The following is a 17866-nucleotide window of genomic DNA, read 5'->3' on the forward strand; positions in this document are numbered from 1 at the left end:
TTTTTTTTTTTTTAATTGTTGTTCTTATTATATTGTCACCTAGTTGTATTTGGTCCTGGCTGCCTCCAACCCAAGAGCTTGGATTCAACTTCCCCTGGTCCTGGAGTCTCCAAGCTGTCCTCTATTCCATCTATCTCCAGCACTTTCTCCCCTCAGCTACTTCGTTTCCCGACTGGACACTCGTAAGTGGCTCGGGGTTGCTGATTCGCAGTTACCCTCCCTCTGGTACTTGTCTCATGCTTTTCCTCCTCCGCGCTGCTCTTTTTAGAGCTCATTTTTCCCCGTCTCTGCCCTATCCTTCCCGAGACGCGTGCTCGCTGGGAGGGCGGCAAGGAGCACTCCTGCTGGCACGCGGCACAGCGTCCCCCCGTGTCCCTTGCCAGGCCGGGCGTTATGGGGGCAGTTGGTTCTGGCAGGTGCCCCTCAATCCAGCACCACTAAGATCAGCTCTGTTTCACTTGGCCACAGCAGTATTTTGAAGGCCAGGACGGTCAGGTTCATAGTCTGCATGACTTTATTGCGGTCCTCTCCTTTGTCCTCCGCATCATCACCTTCCTGGTGTCCCATTTTGCTTTGCAACAGGGCCTGTCACCCACGTCCCTGCTGTTTATGTAACCGGCAAATACCAGCGACCCATCGGCTCCAGAAGCTGTTGTGGACTCTTAGCACCTCAGAGGAGCAGACCTCTGAACTGCAGATATTTTAGGACAAGGACTATATCTTTTATGTGTTGCCAGAGTACAAACAGCTCCACGTGATAGTATAGAAATACTACAAACCACAACATCATAATCTGCCCAAGTTGATTACGATAACCAGCCGCCTAAAGACGAGCGAATTTGGCCTTAAGGCTATTCCGCTGCCTCTGGAGACGGGTTGTCTGGAGTCCTCTCCTCCCTGTTCACAGAACTATCGCCGCGACCTCCCGCGCCGGCCCTGCTCCTGCCGCCTCCCAGACACCCCCACCCATGAGGCTCCACTGGAAGTGCTGCCCATCCCTTCTACGAGCCACCCCAGAGGCCTTTTTAAGCCTTTCCCTCAAAAAAGGAGGAATAATAATAACAAAAAAGCTAGAAAAGCATGTCAGTTGACTTTTTTTTTTCTCTTTAACCAATAATCATGTTTAAAGAAATGGATTAGCTGGTCCCAAGGAGCCATCAGGAACAGTGCAGTAACTGGAAACTTTTCCTCTTTTCCAACACTTTTCTCTCCTGTGATTATTACGAAGCAGGTAAGACCTTGGCAATATAAGTCACTGTCTTTGAAAATAGGAAGCAGAAAGAGGAAAGGTAGGAATTCCTTGGAGGAAATCAAAACGTGATAGCGGCAGGTTGTATATTTAAGCACACAAGCACTGTCATCAAGTGGTTAAAGTAGGTAATAAGGCATCAAAATGCTGATGGTTTATCGGAAACTTGCTCCTGGGTGCCCTTTAACCAGTTAATGTACAACGTGGCCACGTGCCCCCAGTCCCTATGTCGTACAGTTCCTGAACAGCCTGAACTACTTGGAGCTTCCAGCCTAACCAGTGTGAACACGGCTGCATGGTCAGAGCGTGGCTGAAAATCATCTGGCACTTTCAGAGGGAGCCAGCAAAGATGCTCACAAAATATTTTAGCAGGGCCACAGTTGTTGACTTCCAACAGACGTCAGTAACATTAACGGCAGAACTGCAAAAAGCACAACCAGGATCCAACTGGAGCTCTTTTGCAACCCGGGCTTCCCACCATTGGTTCTGCCTAATTACAATGGCTTATTACCACAACGCTCATTGCGTTCATTGAAGTACATCATGACATGAAGTATAAAGTTTCTTTTTTTTTTTTTTTTTTTTTTTTAAGCTTTTTATAATAGAAGACCTTAGGAGCAGTTTTAGGATAAGCACACGGAACTCTGACATAAGTTCACCTCTACAGCGCACAAACTGGATTGCTAGTAAAATCAATGGGAAATTCACATTTTGACAGTTTCCTGGTATTACTGACTTCTTAATCTGTTACAAAAAAGAAAGAAAAAGGAATCCATTGACCTATGAGAAGGTTATAGACAAGGTACATGAGAGGGTTTATTCACTTCCAAGTCACAAAGGACATTCATTGCAACAACAAGCATAATTAACGTGCTCCTCTGTTTCTTCTTATGCATTTCTCATTGCTTTATAAAAATGTTATACTTTGTGAGGAGCATGTGAGTTGAATTTGGTATTCTAGTGATGAAAATCTTGAACATTAGCTTCAATACTCTAATGTTTGTGGATCTCTAACATAGACATCAAATAAGACCATACTTTGGTTTCATTTCTCTAGTCTTGGAATTCGAACAGAAATAATTTCTAACTCCCCATTAAAAATGTTAAAGGAACTAAATTGTTAATTTAATTGAGAGTTCAAGCAGGAGTTGGACATTGTTTCCAGTAGTTTCATTACAGCACCGTGTCACTTAACTCTGAGAAAATAATCTTTTATTGATAATTCCATCTCCCCAGGTAACTTTCACTGAGCACAACTCATCTTTTCATACCAGATTCAAATCCAGTTTAGAGTTAGTTGCAGTTCATTTACAAGTAATTTGCTAGAAGGAGCCAAATCCCTTAATCCTTCTTTATACAGAAAGTTGCTGTTTACACTAGTCACATCACTGACTCCACTAAGATGACTCATGCAGTGAAGGCTTCGTCTGGATTAGACTAAACAGCCTTTTTTTTTTTTTTTTTTTTTTTTTTTAAGAAAAGAGAGAATTTTGAAAGACAGAGCAGAGCTAACATGTCTCTATCTAGTCTCCGGCATCTACCAAGAACACAAAACAAAGAGGCCGACTACCTGGTAAATACCCTTTGTACTTCCAGATGAAAGTGAGATAGTCAATATCTCTAAGTTAGAGATAGCAACCATTTCCAAACTGGAGGGGGGACGGGTTTGCTGTGCCAGGAACTGCAAGGCACAAGTTGGAAAACCCAAGGAGCGTCACGCTTCTAATAGCGCTGGTTGGAAGGGGCCCCGCGCGTCTCGGGGCTTAGGCAGAGAGAAGGCAGGAGCCCAGGTGAGGGTTCTGGGCAGAGCTGACCCGGCTCAGGCGCGGCACCTACTCCCCAGGGAACCCTCAGGATCCCGGCAGGGATCTGAACTGCTGCAGTTGCCTTTGGGAGCTTGAGGGAGACCACGCAACCCCATCTTTGTGTTACTGTAGGGTTAGAGCTAACTTCACCTATTGGTACCTCTACCTTGACAACAACCACTTTGGACTTAGTTTCTTAAAGAATATTCAAAGAACACTCATGGCTTTAATTACCAATGTGAATTTGAAATTGAAATCTAGACCAAATGGTGCAAGTGAAAGGGAAATCTTTGTGTGCGCCTGTGAGGGAGTGCACTTTTTTTTTCTTTTTTTTTTTTTTATTTTTCTTTTATTAAGATTATGCTTTCCCTTTACTCCTTTACAGCCTTTACTCCTGTAAGAATAGACTCAGATCAGTGTAGGCTGAAGCAGAGGTAAATCTAGATTAGCCCATCTTCACCAAACGCATACACAGCTCTATTGGCATCACAGCAGCTAAGCCAATTGACAGCTACGAATATATGCTTTAATCATTGTTTTAATCAAAGTTGATTTAATCAAAGATTAAAGGATTCATGTTCCCATCTATAAATCAACATTTCACCTAACTAGTGTGGGCAGAGCTGACTTGGCCATATATGTACATTAAACCCTGGTGATATTTTGGTACATGGCCTGCCGTGGAGAGCTGCCACCTCGTAACACCACATCAGATCTTAATTCTGTCACACTGTGACTCTGATTAAGAGGATAGGGAAGGGAAATGCAGAAAACGCCATAGTTGAGGTTGGTGAAACAAGGCACACAGAAATGGCTTATTTCCTGTAAACCTGTTGTGCATTTTTCAGCACTCTACATAAAGCCATGCTGCGGATTTGTGGTATTGCCAGGCACCCCGTAGCGAAGGGCAGGAGGGACCGCAGAGCTCATCCCTGGAGGCAGGGGACTGCCCTTTGAGGCCAGGCAGGTCCTAAACAGCCAGGCAGAGGCTGTTTGTGGAAGAGCGGAGCAGTCGCGTGCCGCGTGTGGGCACCGGTGCCCGCAGGGACCTGGGCAAGGGCTGCAAGATGCAGCCACAGGGAAGGAAGGAAGGAGGTGTTTCTCAGACTAGAACATGCCTCAAACTCAGGCAAGTTCTGTTTCAGAAAATAACAAGAATTTAATGACCCTTCTTTGGGCTGCGTTGAAGAGCTGCCCCGCTCCATGATTCCGCTGTTCAGCACCAGTGCTTAACTTCTATTCAGGTGTGAGCAGCTATCAACTGTTCACGATTCTGAGGCAAGAGGTCTCAGGCAGCCCATTCTACATATTGGGCCCAAATTTTTCCCAATATTTTTCCCTGCATTAGCAAATCAGCTGAGGCAGCTGTATCATGCAGATCATATTCCCTGTAGCGCCTTTTTTTTTTTTTTTTTTTTTTAGTAGATGGCTTGAGATACACTTTTTCTCAACAACAGTTTTAATTCTGTAGGATTCACATATCAATCTCTCCTGTAGTCTCTATGGGACATAGCAGTGGAAGGCCTAACACTTTGGGCAGAAGAGACCAGGAAAAAGAACAGTCTGAGAACGACAATAGACAGGTAATACACACAAACACACAGAGAAAAGCAATTTCCTCTGCCCTGTGCATCCCTTCGTGCAGCACACTGTTCATGCTGGGAGTATCTTAGACTTGTTGAATGGATTGTTGCAGAAAACAGCTTCACAGGCACATCATTAACACGTAATTACGAGAGCAGCTGTGCTCCATCTTGAGGAGTCATGCAGAACAATGACAACGCAGGCAACATTTCTCACTCTACTTATTTATCCTGTAGGAACAGCTATTTCCCTGTCAAAGTCGCTGTTAAAGAGGTAGCGGAGCGCAAAGTAAAGCATAAGACACCCCCAATATTTCGGATTTCGGTCCATGGACAACTTTCCAAGGAGCCTACAGATTCTTTGGGCAATGTCACCCCTGAGTCCAAGGCCCAGCATCACAAACTGTGGGAGGTGCAGCACTTAGAACACACTGTAGATGGGCAGATTTCATGAAGAAAGGTATAAAAATGAGGATCTGTGCAGAATTCCAAATAATAGAAATACAAGTGTGGTTACAGGAGTGTATATTTTTCTTTTCCCTAAACCATGAGTTGTACAAATAACTTATTTAATGTGACGCTAGATCTCAACATGCTTTGTAGCTAGTAAATCTCATACACACTACAAATTGATTTAGATAGAACTAGCGTTACTGGCAACACTAAATATATCTAATCTTTAAAGCTTATCCATGTATTTAATTCACACACTTCCTCAGTCGGGCAATTTTACTGCTGCAAGCCACCGATTTCACTTTTTGTTTGTTTGTTTTTGTTTGTGGTTGTTTTTTTTTTTTTTTTGGAAAGACGTTGTTTCTTATATCAAACTGGGTTATATAGCTGCACCTCATTTAAAACATTTAAGACATTCCTCTCCCTCACATTTCACTCCCAAGCATTCTCTAGGGCCCTATCCTGAGAGCTCCTATGGCAAATCCCTCCGTTATCACCGTGCAGTGGAAGTCCAAGCTGCCCGTCCTTTGGCCACAGCTGCAGGGACTTCGCCTGTTTTGCTCCCCATTTCAGTTCTTACAGCACAAGTCCCATGCTGTGCTATCAGGTGGAGACCTTTTTTTTTTTTTTTTCCTCCTCCTTTTTTTTTTCTTTTTTTTTTTCCCTTTTTTTTTTTTTTTTCCCCTCTTTTCCTCCCCCCCGCCTATTTTTGGGCCAAAATCTACTGCAGAGGAGGGAGACAAGTTGATGGGAAATGCATCCCCTTCTTATGCCCTCCAACTCCCTTCTCCGCTCAGTTCACTGCCTGAAGTCCCCCAAAGGCCGTTCCTTTGAGCACCAGCAAGGTGGGTGTGCAAGCGCCACCGCACACCACGGTGCCAGGGACACCCCTCCGTGCTCTGCTAGGGCACCGCGCTCCTCCTGCGCTGCCTTTCAGCCCCGCCACCTTCCCCTGTCCATCACTTTGCCACTTTCGCCACAAGAGAGCACTCGTTGTTTAACTACGCGACCCGGCATGCCTCAGAGGTGAGGTGAACGCATGTGGCTACCAATGGCCTAAACCTGGCACGCGTAGCTAGGGTGCACGGCAAAGAGGAGTCCCGGGACAGGCTGGAGTGCACAGGGTCCTTCAGACTGGATTCCTGCTTATCTTTATGTTTTCCCTAACCCTAAACCAGACTGTGTGGTTGAGCTGAAAGAACCCCATGCTTAGACACTACTGGTATTGAGTATCAATGCTCCGAGAGTTACTGATATCCGCACTTAAGGCTAGGGAACACCATCTACGGGCAGCAAGGCCTCTCAGTAGGCACCTGTTCACCTCAATAGGCTGCCAGCATGATCCGCTGCCTCCCTATTGACAGGGATCTATGTCAAGAGGTACCATGGAGATCTGTCAGCAACAATCCCCACCACAAGCCAGCCTTAACTCTTGGTCTTAGCTGTCATCGACAGCTTGCCCTCTTGGACCCGAGCTGCCCTCGTGTGCTCTGAAGCCCATCAACGTGGACCGTTGTTGGGATCGAGAGGCATGGAGGAGGATCCCATTTATTGACACTGGGAACTCTCCATATCAAGCTGTCCATGCCTGTCAAGTGCCATGCCTGTTGACGAGCATCAATATTAATCCTATGGCTATGTGTATCCACCCCAATAACATTTCATAATGTTTTTTTCCATTTCTTAGCCCGCTCTTGAATGGGCAGACCAAGTCCCTCAGTGTCATGACCGTGAGAGTAGCATGACAGCAGCCACCAGCCACAGGACAGGGCACACACATCCTGTGACATGGGGAGAGGAGGCCAGGGAGGAAGTGACTCGGCCCTGCTCTACTGGTTGTTGGCAGCAGTGACCTGTGTCATCCTTCCATCACGGCATGAGGCTGCGGTGCCTCAGAGCCACGAGGCACCCCGTGACTGCCACATCCGTGGTGGGCCCTCCTGCCCTGCCAGGCACTCATGGCTTCAGCAGCTCCCAGTGTGCGCTCATGGCATTCTGACCTGTGCCATATATGTGTGTAGTAAATACATTTATATATGCTACATGGAGACCGCTGGCCGAACCGATAACTCATTTCTAGTGACATCAACTGCGGAAGTTCAGTTCAAGAAAACAATAAAAACAAAAGCCGCCACGCGGCTCGGGGACAGATAAGTCGGCTGCCGCCTCAGGCGTTCCCGCCCGCACCCCAAGCGCCGCCCCAACGGCCGCCGCGCCCCGCCCCAACGGCCGCCGCGCCCCGCCCCAACGGCCGCCCCGCCCCTCGCAGCCACCTTAGCCGCGGCGACAGCGGCGCCGGGCGCAGAGCGGCGGCTGATGACGGCGACGATGGCGGCGGAGCGGGCCCGCGACGGCACCTGCCACTTCCAGCGCTCCAGGCTGCTCTGGATGATCGGCATCACCTTCGGCATGATCCTGCTCGGCGTAAGGAGCTGCGGCGCCCCGACCCTTCCCTCCTCCTCCCCCTCCCGTCGCGGGGCCCGGTATCCCTCGGCCCCGGCGCTGCTGCGGGGAGCTGGTCGCGGCTCCCTGGCCACCGGCGCGCAGGTGGCGGGAGAGCCGTGGGGCTTGCGGAGCAGGTTTGCGTAGGGGTCTCCGTGCGCACGGAGGAGGCAGTCGGTAAAGGGCGCTCGAAGCTAGAAGGGTTCGCAGGCCTGGCCAGTCGCCGAGGTTGCCCATCAGATCTGCCAAGAGAGGTCACGGAGAGGCTCCCCCGGCTTCCTGAGGAACCTGGGTCACGGCCCTGGAGCCCTGCAGCACCCTGGCACGCAGGGAGACCCGTGACAGCGCCCCGACCCTGCCAGCCTGGGTAGCTCCTTAAACGTGTAACCCTGCAAAGACATCTCGTCAGGGACACTCCCCCGGGAGAGCGGCCGCTTGAGCTAGCGAATAAGGCACAGAAACAAGCGAGGGCCGTAGTTTATGGACATTACAGCAGTTGTTGGAAAACAGCAGACTAGTTCAGCCGCTGTGTAGGCTTGGTGTCTTCAATCCTAAAAAAGGACTTCAGCTAACTAACTAAGGCAGGTCAGATTACTGTAGGGTGCAGATTAATGTCAGTTTTTATATGTCTAGCAAGGGCTTATGCAACCGTTGCATTGGCTTCCACCCATTGTATTTTTCTTCCTCTGTTTTTTTTGTGGACCTCTACATACAAGACCCACCATTTAAAAAAAAAGTCTATCAAGGATAGCCAGGCAGCTCACAGGACAACTTTCGTATTGTGTCAAGAAACAGAATAAGCTTCAAGCAAATTCTGTGGTTAGGTGCATCATCCTGGCCCTACATAACCCAAGTTAAATTATAGGATGGTTAGAAACTGTAACGTTGATACAAGTAAACTTTAGCCCAGCTTAGTACTTTACATTTCCAGTGGACTTTAAAATGCCCAGCTTGCCAACTATGCCTTCCTAGTCTATTCAATTAAAAGTAGAGGGTGGCGAGCACTGTGCATGTCAGTGCCACAGAGACAGCTCTCCGGAGGAAGATACCCAAACACAACATTGCATCTCTGGCCTCGAGTTTCATGCTGGATAGCTCTCTGTGCTTTTGTTCTCTAAAATACTATTGTGAATTGTGAACTTCTCTTTGAGGGAAAGAAGAAACAACAATTGATCCTGTAGTTTTAAGTATTTTTAAAAGTATTTCTCGTTTGCTGTCTAGTTGCTGTTTGAACTCTTCAGGACCAACTTCTTTGTCTGCTATCATTTGTAATGGATAACAGACTTACAAATTAAGTGTCAATGTGCAGATGCACGCTTGGTACACAGATAGCAACTCATCAGCAGAGGAGGTGTCATAGGTTTTGAATCCTCTTAGGCAAGTGTGCTCTAGTAATCTTGCTGTTAAGAGAGAACATGGGTCTTGAACAAGGTTAAAAAAATGAACAAGTTGCAATACCATAATTTAAGCAAACTCCAACTCATGTTAAACAGACAAGGGGAGAACAATGAGAAAGCTGAAGATTAAAATTGTTAATAATTCTACACTGAAGTATGCTAACTCTGATCTTGTTTTTGTTTTTTAGTGGGTGACACTTTCGCCTTCAACCATACCTTACACTTACTTGGGAGTATTTGGTAGCTTTCTTAATTTTTTAGTGAAGAATTACCACAAGTGGGTATGCTATGGGTAAGTCATTTGGCTATTTAATTTCTTTACAATCTCTCTTGCTGCTTCTCTCCATCTTCCTCTGCTTAGTCTGCGTTAACAAGCTTTCCCTTAACCCAGTTGTTAATTACATTTAAAGAGCTCTCATTTCAAGCTCTATACGACTAGGGGAATGATGCAAAAAATAGGTTGGAGAACAGATGGGCCAAGGCTAGTCTGAAAGGTCAGAACTCGACCTAGGATTTGGCATCTATCTCATTACAGTGAGAGAAGAAAAAAGTTAAGATGCTGCTTCTGGAGACAGTTAATAGTGCATATTTAAGCGGTAATATCCTGCCTCTTGTCAACTTGTTACTCTGGTAATCTTCGTCCTTTGTTTAGGAGTCTTCTAGTACTCCCCTTTTCCCAACTTCAACTAAAGAACACTTCATATGATACTAACAACTGATCCTCACCACAAGCTAAGAGTTGAAGAACACTTTCCTGTATCTAGGTCTCTGACTCACTGACTGTAAATGGGATCTCACACTGGTTTAACTTGTTCCTTATCATGCACTGTATAGAAGAGAGTTGCAGCTATTGTGGGTAGAAAGTTAGGCTGTGCGTACTTAACTGGATCAACTTGTGTTGCATGCGGCAAGCATTTGGCTTAATTCAAGTGTTGAAAGTTTTAAAAATATGCAGTGAATGCTTGAAGTGGCAGGTCTAGGTGTATTGCATGAGTTTCATGCATTCTGTAACTTTTGCTATGGACTTGAGTTTCTTTTAAGACAATACATTTTTTTTTCCCTCCCATAACATGCTTCTAAGATAAGAAACATACCTCGTTTTCTAGCTTAAAGCTTAGTAATACTTCTGTGTTTACGGTTGTAAATTCTCTGCAAAATGGATTTTGTATACAATGGTCTCCTTGTTATTTTCAATAAAACATTCTTTCTTTTCATTAGGTTCTGGGTATCCTGGCTGATTCATATAGTAGAAGCCTTCTACGGTGTTAAGCTATGCCAGTAAGTTGTTGCACTCCCCTGCGCCACTTAAGTTCTCTGGAAAGGAATTCACATGCAGTGACCCAAATGACAAACTGATTTTGGCAATTGTCAATTGTGGTACAAGTCCTGAGGACCCTGATAAGATTATTAAATTCTGGCTGCAGTGATAATTTGCTAGCAAGAGGTTACTGTCTCTACAACTGAGTTGGGCCTGTGCTCAGCGGCCCTAGATCGGGTATTGTGACTTAAGCCATTCCTCATTGCCAGCAAATTTGTCACCTGGCCACAGACACTACGGGCTCGGTGCTGTGCTGTTGTGCAAGGTGTCGAAGGTGGGAGGTGGTAACTCACAGAACTTGCGGCAGAGAAGGCTGCCAGAAGGTGTCCATGCATTTCAGCACACTGTTCTTTAGCTAACTGCTTTCAAGAACAGTTCATTAGAACTATTTAGAACAGAATATTTTGTTCTTGATTATTAGCTCAGGTACCGTGTTCATAGTATTTAAGGAAGCAGTGAAGACAAGTAGTAAATTACAAATAATCAGTTAATGCTTGATGAGAAAAATCAAACACCTGAACTTTAAGACTGCTAGTTACCCTCTTAAATAGGCTGTATCCCTATTATGAAAATACAGTCCAGGCTGGGTAGTTAAGATCTTGTTGTATCTCTAGAGGTTTGTGGGATAAAACACTGAGACTAATGGGGCCATAAATTGGACTGTAAGGCAAACAAATCTTGTGTCAGGACAACAAATTATTGAAAAAAGTATATGCTGTCCTATCACATAATTCACATATTTATTTGGATTTTTCTTAGAGTATTTCAGAAGAATATAGCTGTGCCATTTCATGCTAATTCTTTTTTAATTTTTGGGCCCTGTACAAAGTAGATGAGAAGTCTATTTGCTGTTATCAAAACTAGATGTATTCTGCCCTCACTTACCTCAAACTTGGTCTCTCACAAGTCTCTTGAAGTCAAGAGACGTTACCTGAGAAGACTTTGTTCCCCGAAAGCTTTCTAATCTTGTTCTCAAGATAATAGAATATGGATGAGATTATTTGTTGTTGTTTTGTATTTTATTTTATTTTTCCCCTGCCCCCAAAATGGAAATTAGTAAGAAAATGCGTTTACAAAGCTCCAGATTAAGTTGCAGCCTTCAAGGTAAACTATTCTGATTCAGAGGACAGACTGTAGGTATAGGGGCTCAAGGTGACTTTAAGCATGAAGGAAGCTTCATTAACAGTGAACATACTAACTAGATGGGCACGTTGTAATCAAGTTACGTGATGAAGTCTTACGGAGGAATGATTAAAACTAGAAGTGAATCAGCATTGTTTGTTTGCCCAGCATCTCTCTTTCCAGGCATATTTCTGTAGTTTAATCAATAGCTATATTTGCTATTAACACTAAACACGATAGTAATTTTACTGATGCAAAAGATGAATTATGCCTGTGACCACCACTAAGAAAGCTTGAGAAACAACTAGAGAGGAAGTAGATGTTACAGATTTATTAATAAATAGCTTTACTTTCAGCTGGTTGTCTACACTTGTGCGCATGTTCTCTCCAAGTGTGTTTATTTTATATAAGCAGATTAAAATCTTAAATCCTAGTTTTCAGGTTTTCTGCACTCGGTTGAAAACACTGCAGCTCTGATTATAAAAAAATCCTTTCACAGCTGTTAAGAAATGAAATGTAAGAGCCTGTGTTAATCAACATGGGCTACATCTACATTTTCTATGTATAGATGATGCCAAACAATGAACAGCTGAACTGTTCTAGCATAGGTCAGTAGAGGGAGCTCCCTTGTAAATTAACAAGTTAGATCAAAGTTGAAGATGGGTCAAGACTTTAACCTTACTTTACAAGTGTAGTCTACAATACTAGTTTTAAAACATGTCATATTTTTTCTTACAGGACTAAAGGCATCACTGACCCAGCAGTTCAGTTCCAGTGGTTCATTCAGACACTTTTATTTGGATATGCTTCTTTTGGCCTCCTCGTGTCTTACAAGCCTCCAATCAAGAAGTACTACTAGAAGAATTAGAGAAGTCTCTTACATTCTTCACATACATTTTTGTTAGAAAATAACCTCACTTACATGTCTAGGTGCTGTAATTAACTAAATTACATTCCTGCTGTGTGATGCAATGCCATCAAACAACTCTTCTTGCTAGATGAGGCACTTATAGCTATAAGTCACTGGGCCCTGTAGATAGTTCAGTAGAAATTTAGCCCTTCAGTCTGGGGCTGCCAACTTTTAAAGCCGTTTATTATGCAAGCACCCCAATGTTGTTCATGGGCAGTTCATGTTGTTCATGACCTAGCTTATCTTCTCAGGTATTCACTGAAGAGGAGAATCCCTAACAGATGGTAGTTGTGGTTGCTGAGTTGCCTTTTTTAGTGTGGAGGAATTGTTCTTCATAACAAGGAAAGTTATTTACAGCCACAAGGCTATTTTGTGATAGGATTTCCTTTTCCTACATTTTCTTTACAGGAACTTTTAATAGCATTACATGCTTTTGTGGTTATACTTGGTCTTTGTTAAACTGTTTTTTCCCCCTACAAGGGTCAGACCACTTTACTGCTGCAGGCACATTAAAAGCAAGCAAGTCTCACTTCAGGTTGAGGTGCAGTGGTGAGCCAGGATACATAAAGCACCTCAGCTTGGTTTATACATGTGCCTTAAGCTGTATGCAGCATGACCATCTCTTTTTGAACGAAGATCTTAATCCTTGACTTAGTATAGCTTGACAAAGTAATCCTGTAACTTTGAGGGCAGCTTTTATGAAAAAGCTTACTAGTCAAGGAAGGAGTTAAAAAAGTTAACATTCCAGAACATAGGTGAACATTTATGGATGAAAAGCAGATGTATTGAGTAAATGTGCGCCACTGCTAGACAGATGTCGATGTATCAAAATCTTTACAGAGACTATCTTCAGTATCCCTTAATGTTCTTTATGTGTAGTGAGTCTATTCTGTTATATTTTAAGTATTTGAAAAATAGCTTATCTTGTTTTAGCACTTCTAAGGAGTAATGGTTATTTAAAATGTTATGCTGTGGGGAGTTTCACCTCATCACCTGTGGTGCTGCTGCTCTAGAAGAGAGGCCAGAAAAAAGGAGTTCTCCCCTGACAAAAACCCCAGTGAGGGAGTAACAAGTAAATGTGTCTTGTGCAGTACCTACAGACAACACTGCTGATGGAGAAGTCTCCCTTGAGTACAGACACATTCTTTTAATTATTATTTTGCTTCTCAGTTGGTATTAGAAGCATGGAGAACTGAAGGAGTTGAAGTGGGTTTATTTTAAAAGTGGTCATCTGGTAAAATTAGCATCATCTAGAGAAATGGAAAGCCAGGTTGAGTGGCTAGAAATCCACAGCTGTGTCAAGAGCCTGGGCTGTGTTTTAGTGTGCAACTTTATCCTGTTGATCCTTGAAGAATAAAGATTTAAATATATATATATATATATCCTTTATTTACCCTGGAAACAAGTGTTTGTGCAAAATACTTTTCCTGATTACTTATCTTCACAAACTGAGTACTCACACTTTGATCACAACTGTCTTTGCGCTTTCCAAAACAAGTCCCGAGAAGCCTAGTATTTCTGCACAGTAGTTACCTCACTAGCTCATTGTTTCATTGCGAAACATTCACAGCCCTCAGAATTTCCCTTTGTGCCAAGAGATACGTAGGCATGGCATCACGCATATCAAGAGGAGTTCTAGTTCAATTTCATCAAAAACAAATAATAAAAAAGCACTGCTAAGCTAGAAACAAGTTTGAGGAGGACAGCGGCCCTGGCAAGTGTTCCGGCAGCCTCTCTGTTGGTCTTCGAGCCCCTCTGTCGTCTCCGCGCTGCGTGGCCGTGGGGGCGAGAGGCGCAGCTACCTCGCCCTCATCTGCCTACCAGCAGCTCTCCCTCCCTGCTCGTGCTTGGCAGCCAGGCAGATTTCCCAGCTGTAATTACATTTTGCAAGTGTTTAATCCCAGCCTCTGTGCCCAGGCTGTAAGCAGCACTGATGCCTGCCCTGTGGTGTCTGCAAAGCTCAGGAGAGCCCCGACTCACACGCAGCGCAGGGTAAGCGATGCTAGGGCGCTTAATTTAAAATGCAAAGGAGCCCTGGGGGCTGGGGGAGGAAAAAGCACACAGAGGGACAAGGTCCCAAACCGTCTGCAGATCAATAGCAGCAAGGTGCCATTTCTGAATTTTTGCCATGTCCTTAACACATGAGCAAGATGAGCATACCAGAACTTAAACAAGCAAACTACCAAAACACCACAATTTCACAACAAGCTGCAGAAGCATGAATCCAAGTCACGAACTCATTAAGTCCGTAGAAAGGCTCTCCCAGCCAGTAAAAGGTTCTTCGGAAGCAGATCTAATTACACCAAGGGAAGTGTTTCTGTGGGTTACCGTAATCACATTTATTACATTTAAGCGTGTGGAGGAATTCTTTGATGTGCAGCCAAACATTCTCTCCCCCAGGTCCAAAGAATCATTTTCACTATCAGATCACACAGTGCGAGAGCACACGGGAGGAAAGGCAAAGCCCTTCCTTAGAGACGTGAATCAGCTCCATACCAACGGGCTTCGTAAGGACCTCTGCTCAAACGCCACTCTGCTGCTGAGAGGAGCACAGGTTTGGGACAGCAGGGCAGTGCAGAGGCCCTGCTAGTCCTGGGCAGGCAGGATGCGACACCTCCAGTGTGTTCCCAAGAGCCAGTCTAGAGCCTTAAGGGCTGTTGCTCTTTCTTTTTTTTCCCCAAAGAGAATAATGGAAAAACACCCTCATGATGCCTTGTCTGAGCTTGGAGTTCTCCAGTTCTGACCTAGACTTCTCTAAAATCACCAGGAACCCGCTGTGCCAGCCTTTGGGAATACCTGAGCGTTTGCAGGGGCAGCAGAAAGGGCAAGTCCTTTATAGGAATGTGGGAAGTTGTAGAGGAATAGAGCCCTGGAGAGAGCTATTGGCTCCCAGACTTTAGGGCTTCCAGGTAACCAGTAAGGAATAACAGCAATAACAAGGCAACTAACATGGTAGTATTTCCACAAACCAGAAAGTTGAAGTTATATATTCCTTCTGTACTTACTCCCATCTTTCGTCAAATGTGAGGCTATACCTGCTCTTGCTTTTAGTTACAGCCCTGTTGTACATGAGCACTCAACAATGCCATCCAACTTATTTAAATATATACAAGTCTATGCAGTTTAAAAAAAAGAAAAAAGAATAAAAAGGAAATACTTGGCTGTTTTTCTTCTCAGATTTGCCAGAGAACTTCTGCCACTTTTCTCTCCAAAACAAAACAGAGGTGTCTCTTGAAAGCACAGACCTGTTTACCTAGCTCCAAGACCAGACAAGCTAAAACATCTCTCTAGAGAAACTCAGAGAACTTATTACAAAACCAAACACCTTTCAGGAACTTGAAATTTTAAAGATTCAGCCTTAGGAAAGGAAACAAAACCAAGTACCTGCTTAGAGGAGCTTCCAGGCACAAGCAGCCACAGCCCGGCAGAGCTCCCCCGATAAGACCAGAGCAGCCCCTCAGCTGCACTTGATCTCACCCTGCTTCCTAGAGACTTCCCCCACTCTGTTTTTCCCTAAAGAGAGAGGGCACGGGTTCAAGGACCCTGCCATGTGTGCTCAACAATTAAGACATTCACATTTTATTAGAAAGTTTTCCAAGCATAAGCACTTATTTTTGTTGCAGTCTTACTTACCAAATATCTTGTGCCCTTGACTAATGGGAAATTCATTATTCCAGAAGGTCAAGAAGTTCTGCAAAATTCCTGCTCCCATGGGATGTGTTGCAAAGTTGGGAGCTTACCAAAGCAAAAGGTTGTAAGGTAAACAGTCTGTAAAGGGTTCTGTCCTGTACAAGGACCCAAAGCTGTGGTGTTCACCTGCCCCAGCGGCAGCCCACAGCCAGGCTTGCACCAAGGAGGGGACTCCCCACCGGGATCTGTGACAAAGAAAGGGAAAAAAATAAACTTTGAATTTTAATGCAACCAGTACCATATGAGAGGATAACAAATCTCCCACTGCTGAGATGCCATAGTGTTATTTTAATTACTTTTTTTTTTTTCCAAGAAAGTAAATACAACTCTCAGATATATTTCTTTTCTTGATGGTTTCACAACCTGTAGATTTGTTTTATAAAATTATCAGAGTTACATTTTTTCAGGGTACATAGGAGCACTCTATACAAAAATACTTCTTTAAATAAGACATTTTACAATACATGACTAAACCTTTGAAATACCCTAGTCCTGTTAATGATGCAAAAATATTGGTAGTATAGGTATTTCCATATTCTTTCAAACTGCACACATTCATCTAAAAGTTCAGTATCTTTCTCTTGGAAGTTTTCCATCTTAGCTTTAAAAATCAATGGGCTTATATAAAAGCAACATAGAATGGAAATTAACTCTGGTATCATAATATTAACATGCAAGGACTTACCACTGAAAAATGTTCTACAGTTTATGCTTATATCTAATACAAAATATAACCAAACTGCACATCATGTATGACACATTAAGTGAAGTCTAGATTTCTTTCCATTATGTTTTAAAACAAATTTTCAAATGCAGACAGTGATTTATTTTTGATTGTTTCTATTTTAGCCTTTATTTTTGACTGTCTTATCTGCTGCCCCTTTTCGTTCTGGCTTTACGAAGAGCAGCTAAATGCAATTCCTGCTGATTAGAAATGAAGCTGTTAATGCTCTGTGTGTCTGCAAAAATAAAGTCCAGAATAATGCAGAATGGTAAATAAAACGTTCAGACAGAAGCCGCCATTGGCCACTACCAAGAACAGTGGGTATAAAACCTAATTTTCTTCTCACTTGGGTACTGCAACCACCTCTGAATTTCCCGAGAGTTTGGGCAACGAAGATGGTAATTAGGCCCTTATTTGTGTATTTACATCCCAAATTCAGCTCCTCGATGAAGTGGTTGGTCACTGCAACAAGTAACTGGTACACATCATCTATTCTTTAATCATATATTTCTATACACATTTTTTAAACTCTCCTGATCGTGAAATAAGAGTCACATCTGACAGCATGGGATTTACAGGGAATATTTTGATGCCAAGATGTGGTGATCATTCTGGCCAGGAAAAAAAGGAGGCACACTAATCTCTGGAGCATCAAAAATGTTTCATGTGCAAATAACACGGTCCTTTCAAAAAGGTTCCAAGCTAGTGAACTTCTGTTATTTCCCCACCATTTGTGACAGCCTCTTCTTCTCCCTAGCATCTTCATAAGCTACTCTATAAAGGAATGAAGAGCCTCTTTTTATATATCTGTATCTCTCTGTATAGCAGATAGCATATAGTCAAGATACATACAAGATATTCAGCTCACTCCTTGTAGACCACTAGGATCATCTGCTCAGGCTTGTTTTAACACTTTAAGCGATGCTCCTTCTAGCCTACAAATGGACTAAAATAACAGGGGGGCAGAGAAAATTGTACCTCTCTGCCCTCACAAGAGCCTCTGCCCTTCCACCTGAGATTTTCAGTGTGCTCTGGAGACAGAAATCTTACACTGTGAAACCACAAGAAGAAACCTGTTAGCATGGACACTCCTAACTACTGAGGGGAACCAAAAATGGCAGCTCCCTTTATTTAATATGAAAGCAAGAGGGAACCATCATGGGCTTGCTGCAT

At 43.8% G+C, this 17866-nt stretch overlaps 1 protein-coding gene and 1 long non-coding RNA gene across 2 annotated transcripts; both read left to right on the forward strand.

Moving 5' to 3' along the window:
• The first annotated feature begins 120 nt into the window (after positions 1-120).
• LOC112945079 lies at positions 121-885 on the forward strand. Its single transcript, XR_003248944.1, has 2 exons — positions 121-182; positions 583-885. It is a non-coding gene; the product is annotated as an uncharacterized LOC112945079 (long non-coding RNA).
• Positions 886-7399: 6514 nt separating this feature from the next.
• Positions 7400-13587, forward strand: TMEM254 (transmembrane protein 254). Its single transcript, XM_026036596.1, has 4 exons — positions 7400-7514; positions 9118-9221; positions 10148-10207; positions 12108-13587. Exons 1-4 carry the CDS (start codon positions 7407-7409, stop codon positions 12226-12228), a joined length of 393 nt encoding a protein of 130 aa, XP_025892381.1. The 5' UTR covers positions 7400-7406; the 3' UTR covers positions 12229-13587.
• Positions 13588-17866: the final 4279 nt, after the last annotated feature.

This window comes from Nothoprocta perdicaria, unplaced genomic scaffold, assembly GCF_003342845.1.
Source record: "Nothoprocta perdicaria isolate Ctin4 unplaced genomic scaffold, notPer1 scaffold_180, whole genome shotgun sequence".
Taxonomy (NCBI): Eukaryota; Metazoa; Chordata; class Aves; order Tinamiformes; family Tinamidae; genus Nothoprocta; species Nothoprocta perdicaria.

Bases quoted from the DNA above. Each gene is read 5' to 3' on its own strand.
- TMEM254 (XM_026036596.1), top strand. From the start codon at position 7,407: ATGACGGCGACGATGGCGGCGGAGCGGGCCCGCGACGGCACCTGCCAC. The intron at 7,515-9,117 runs GTAAGGAGCTGC...TTTGTTTTTTAG, and splicing joins TCGGCATGATCCTGCTCGGC to TGGGTGACACTTTCGCCTTC. The intron at 9,222-10,147 runs GTAAGTCATTTG...TCTTTTCATTAG, and splicing joins CACAAGTGGGTATGCTATGG to GTTCTGGGTATCCTGGCTGA.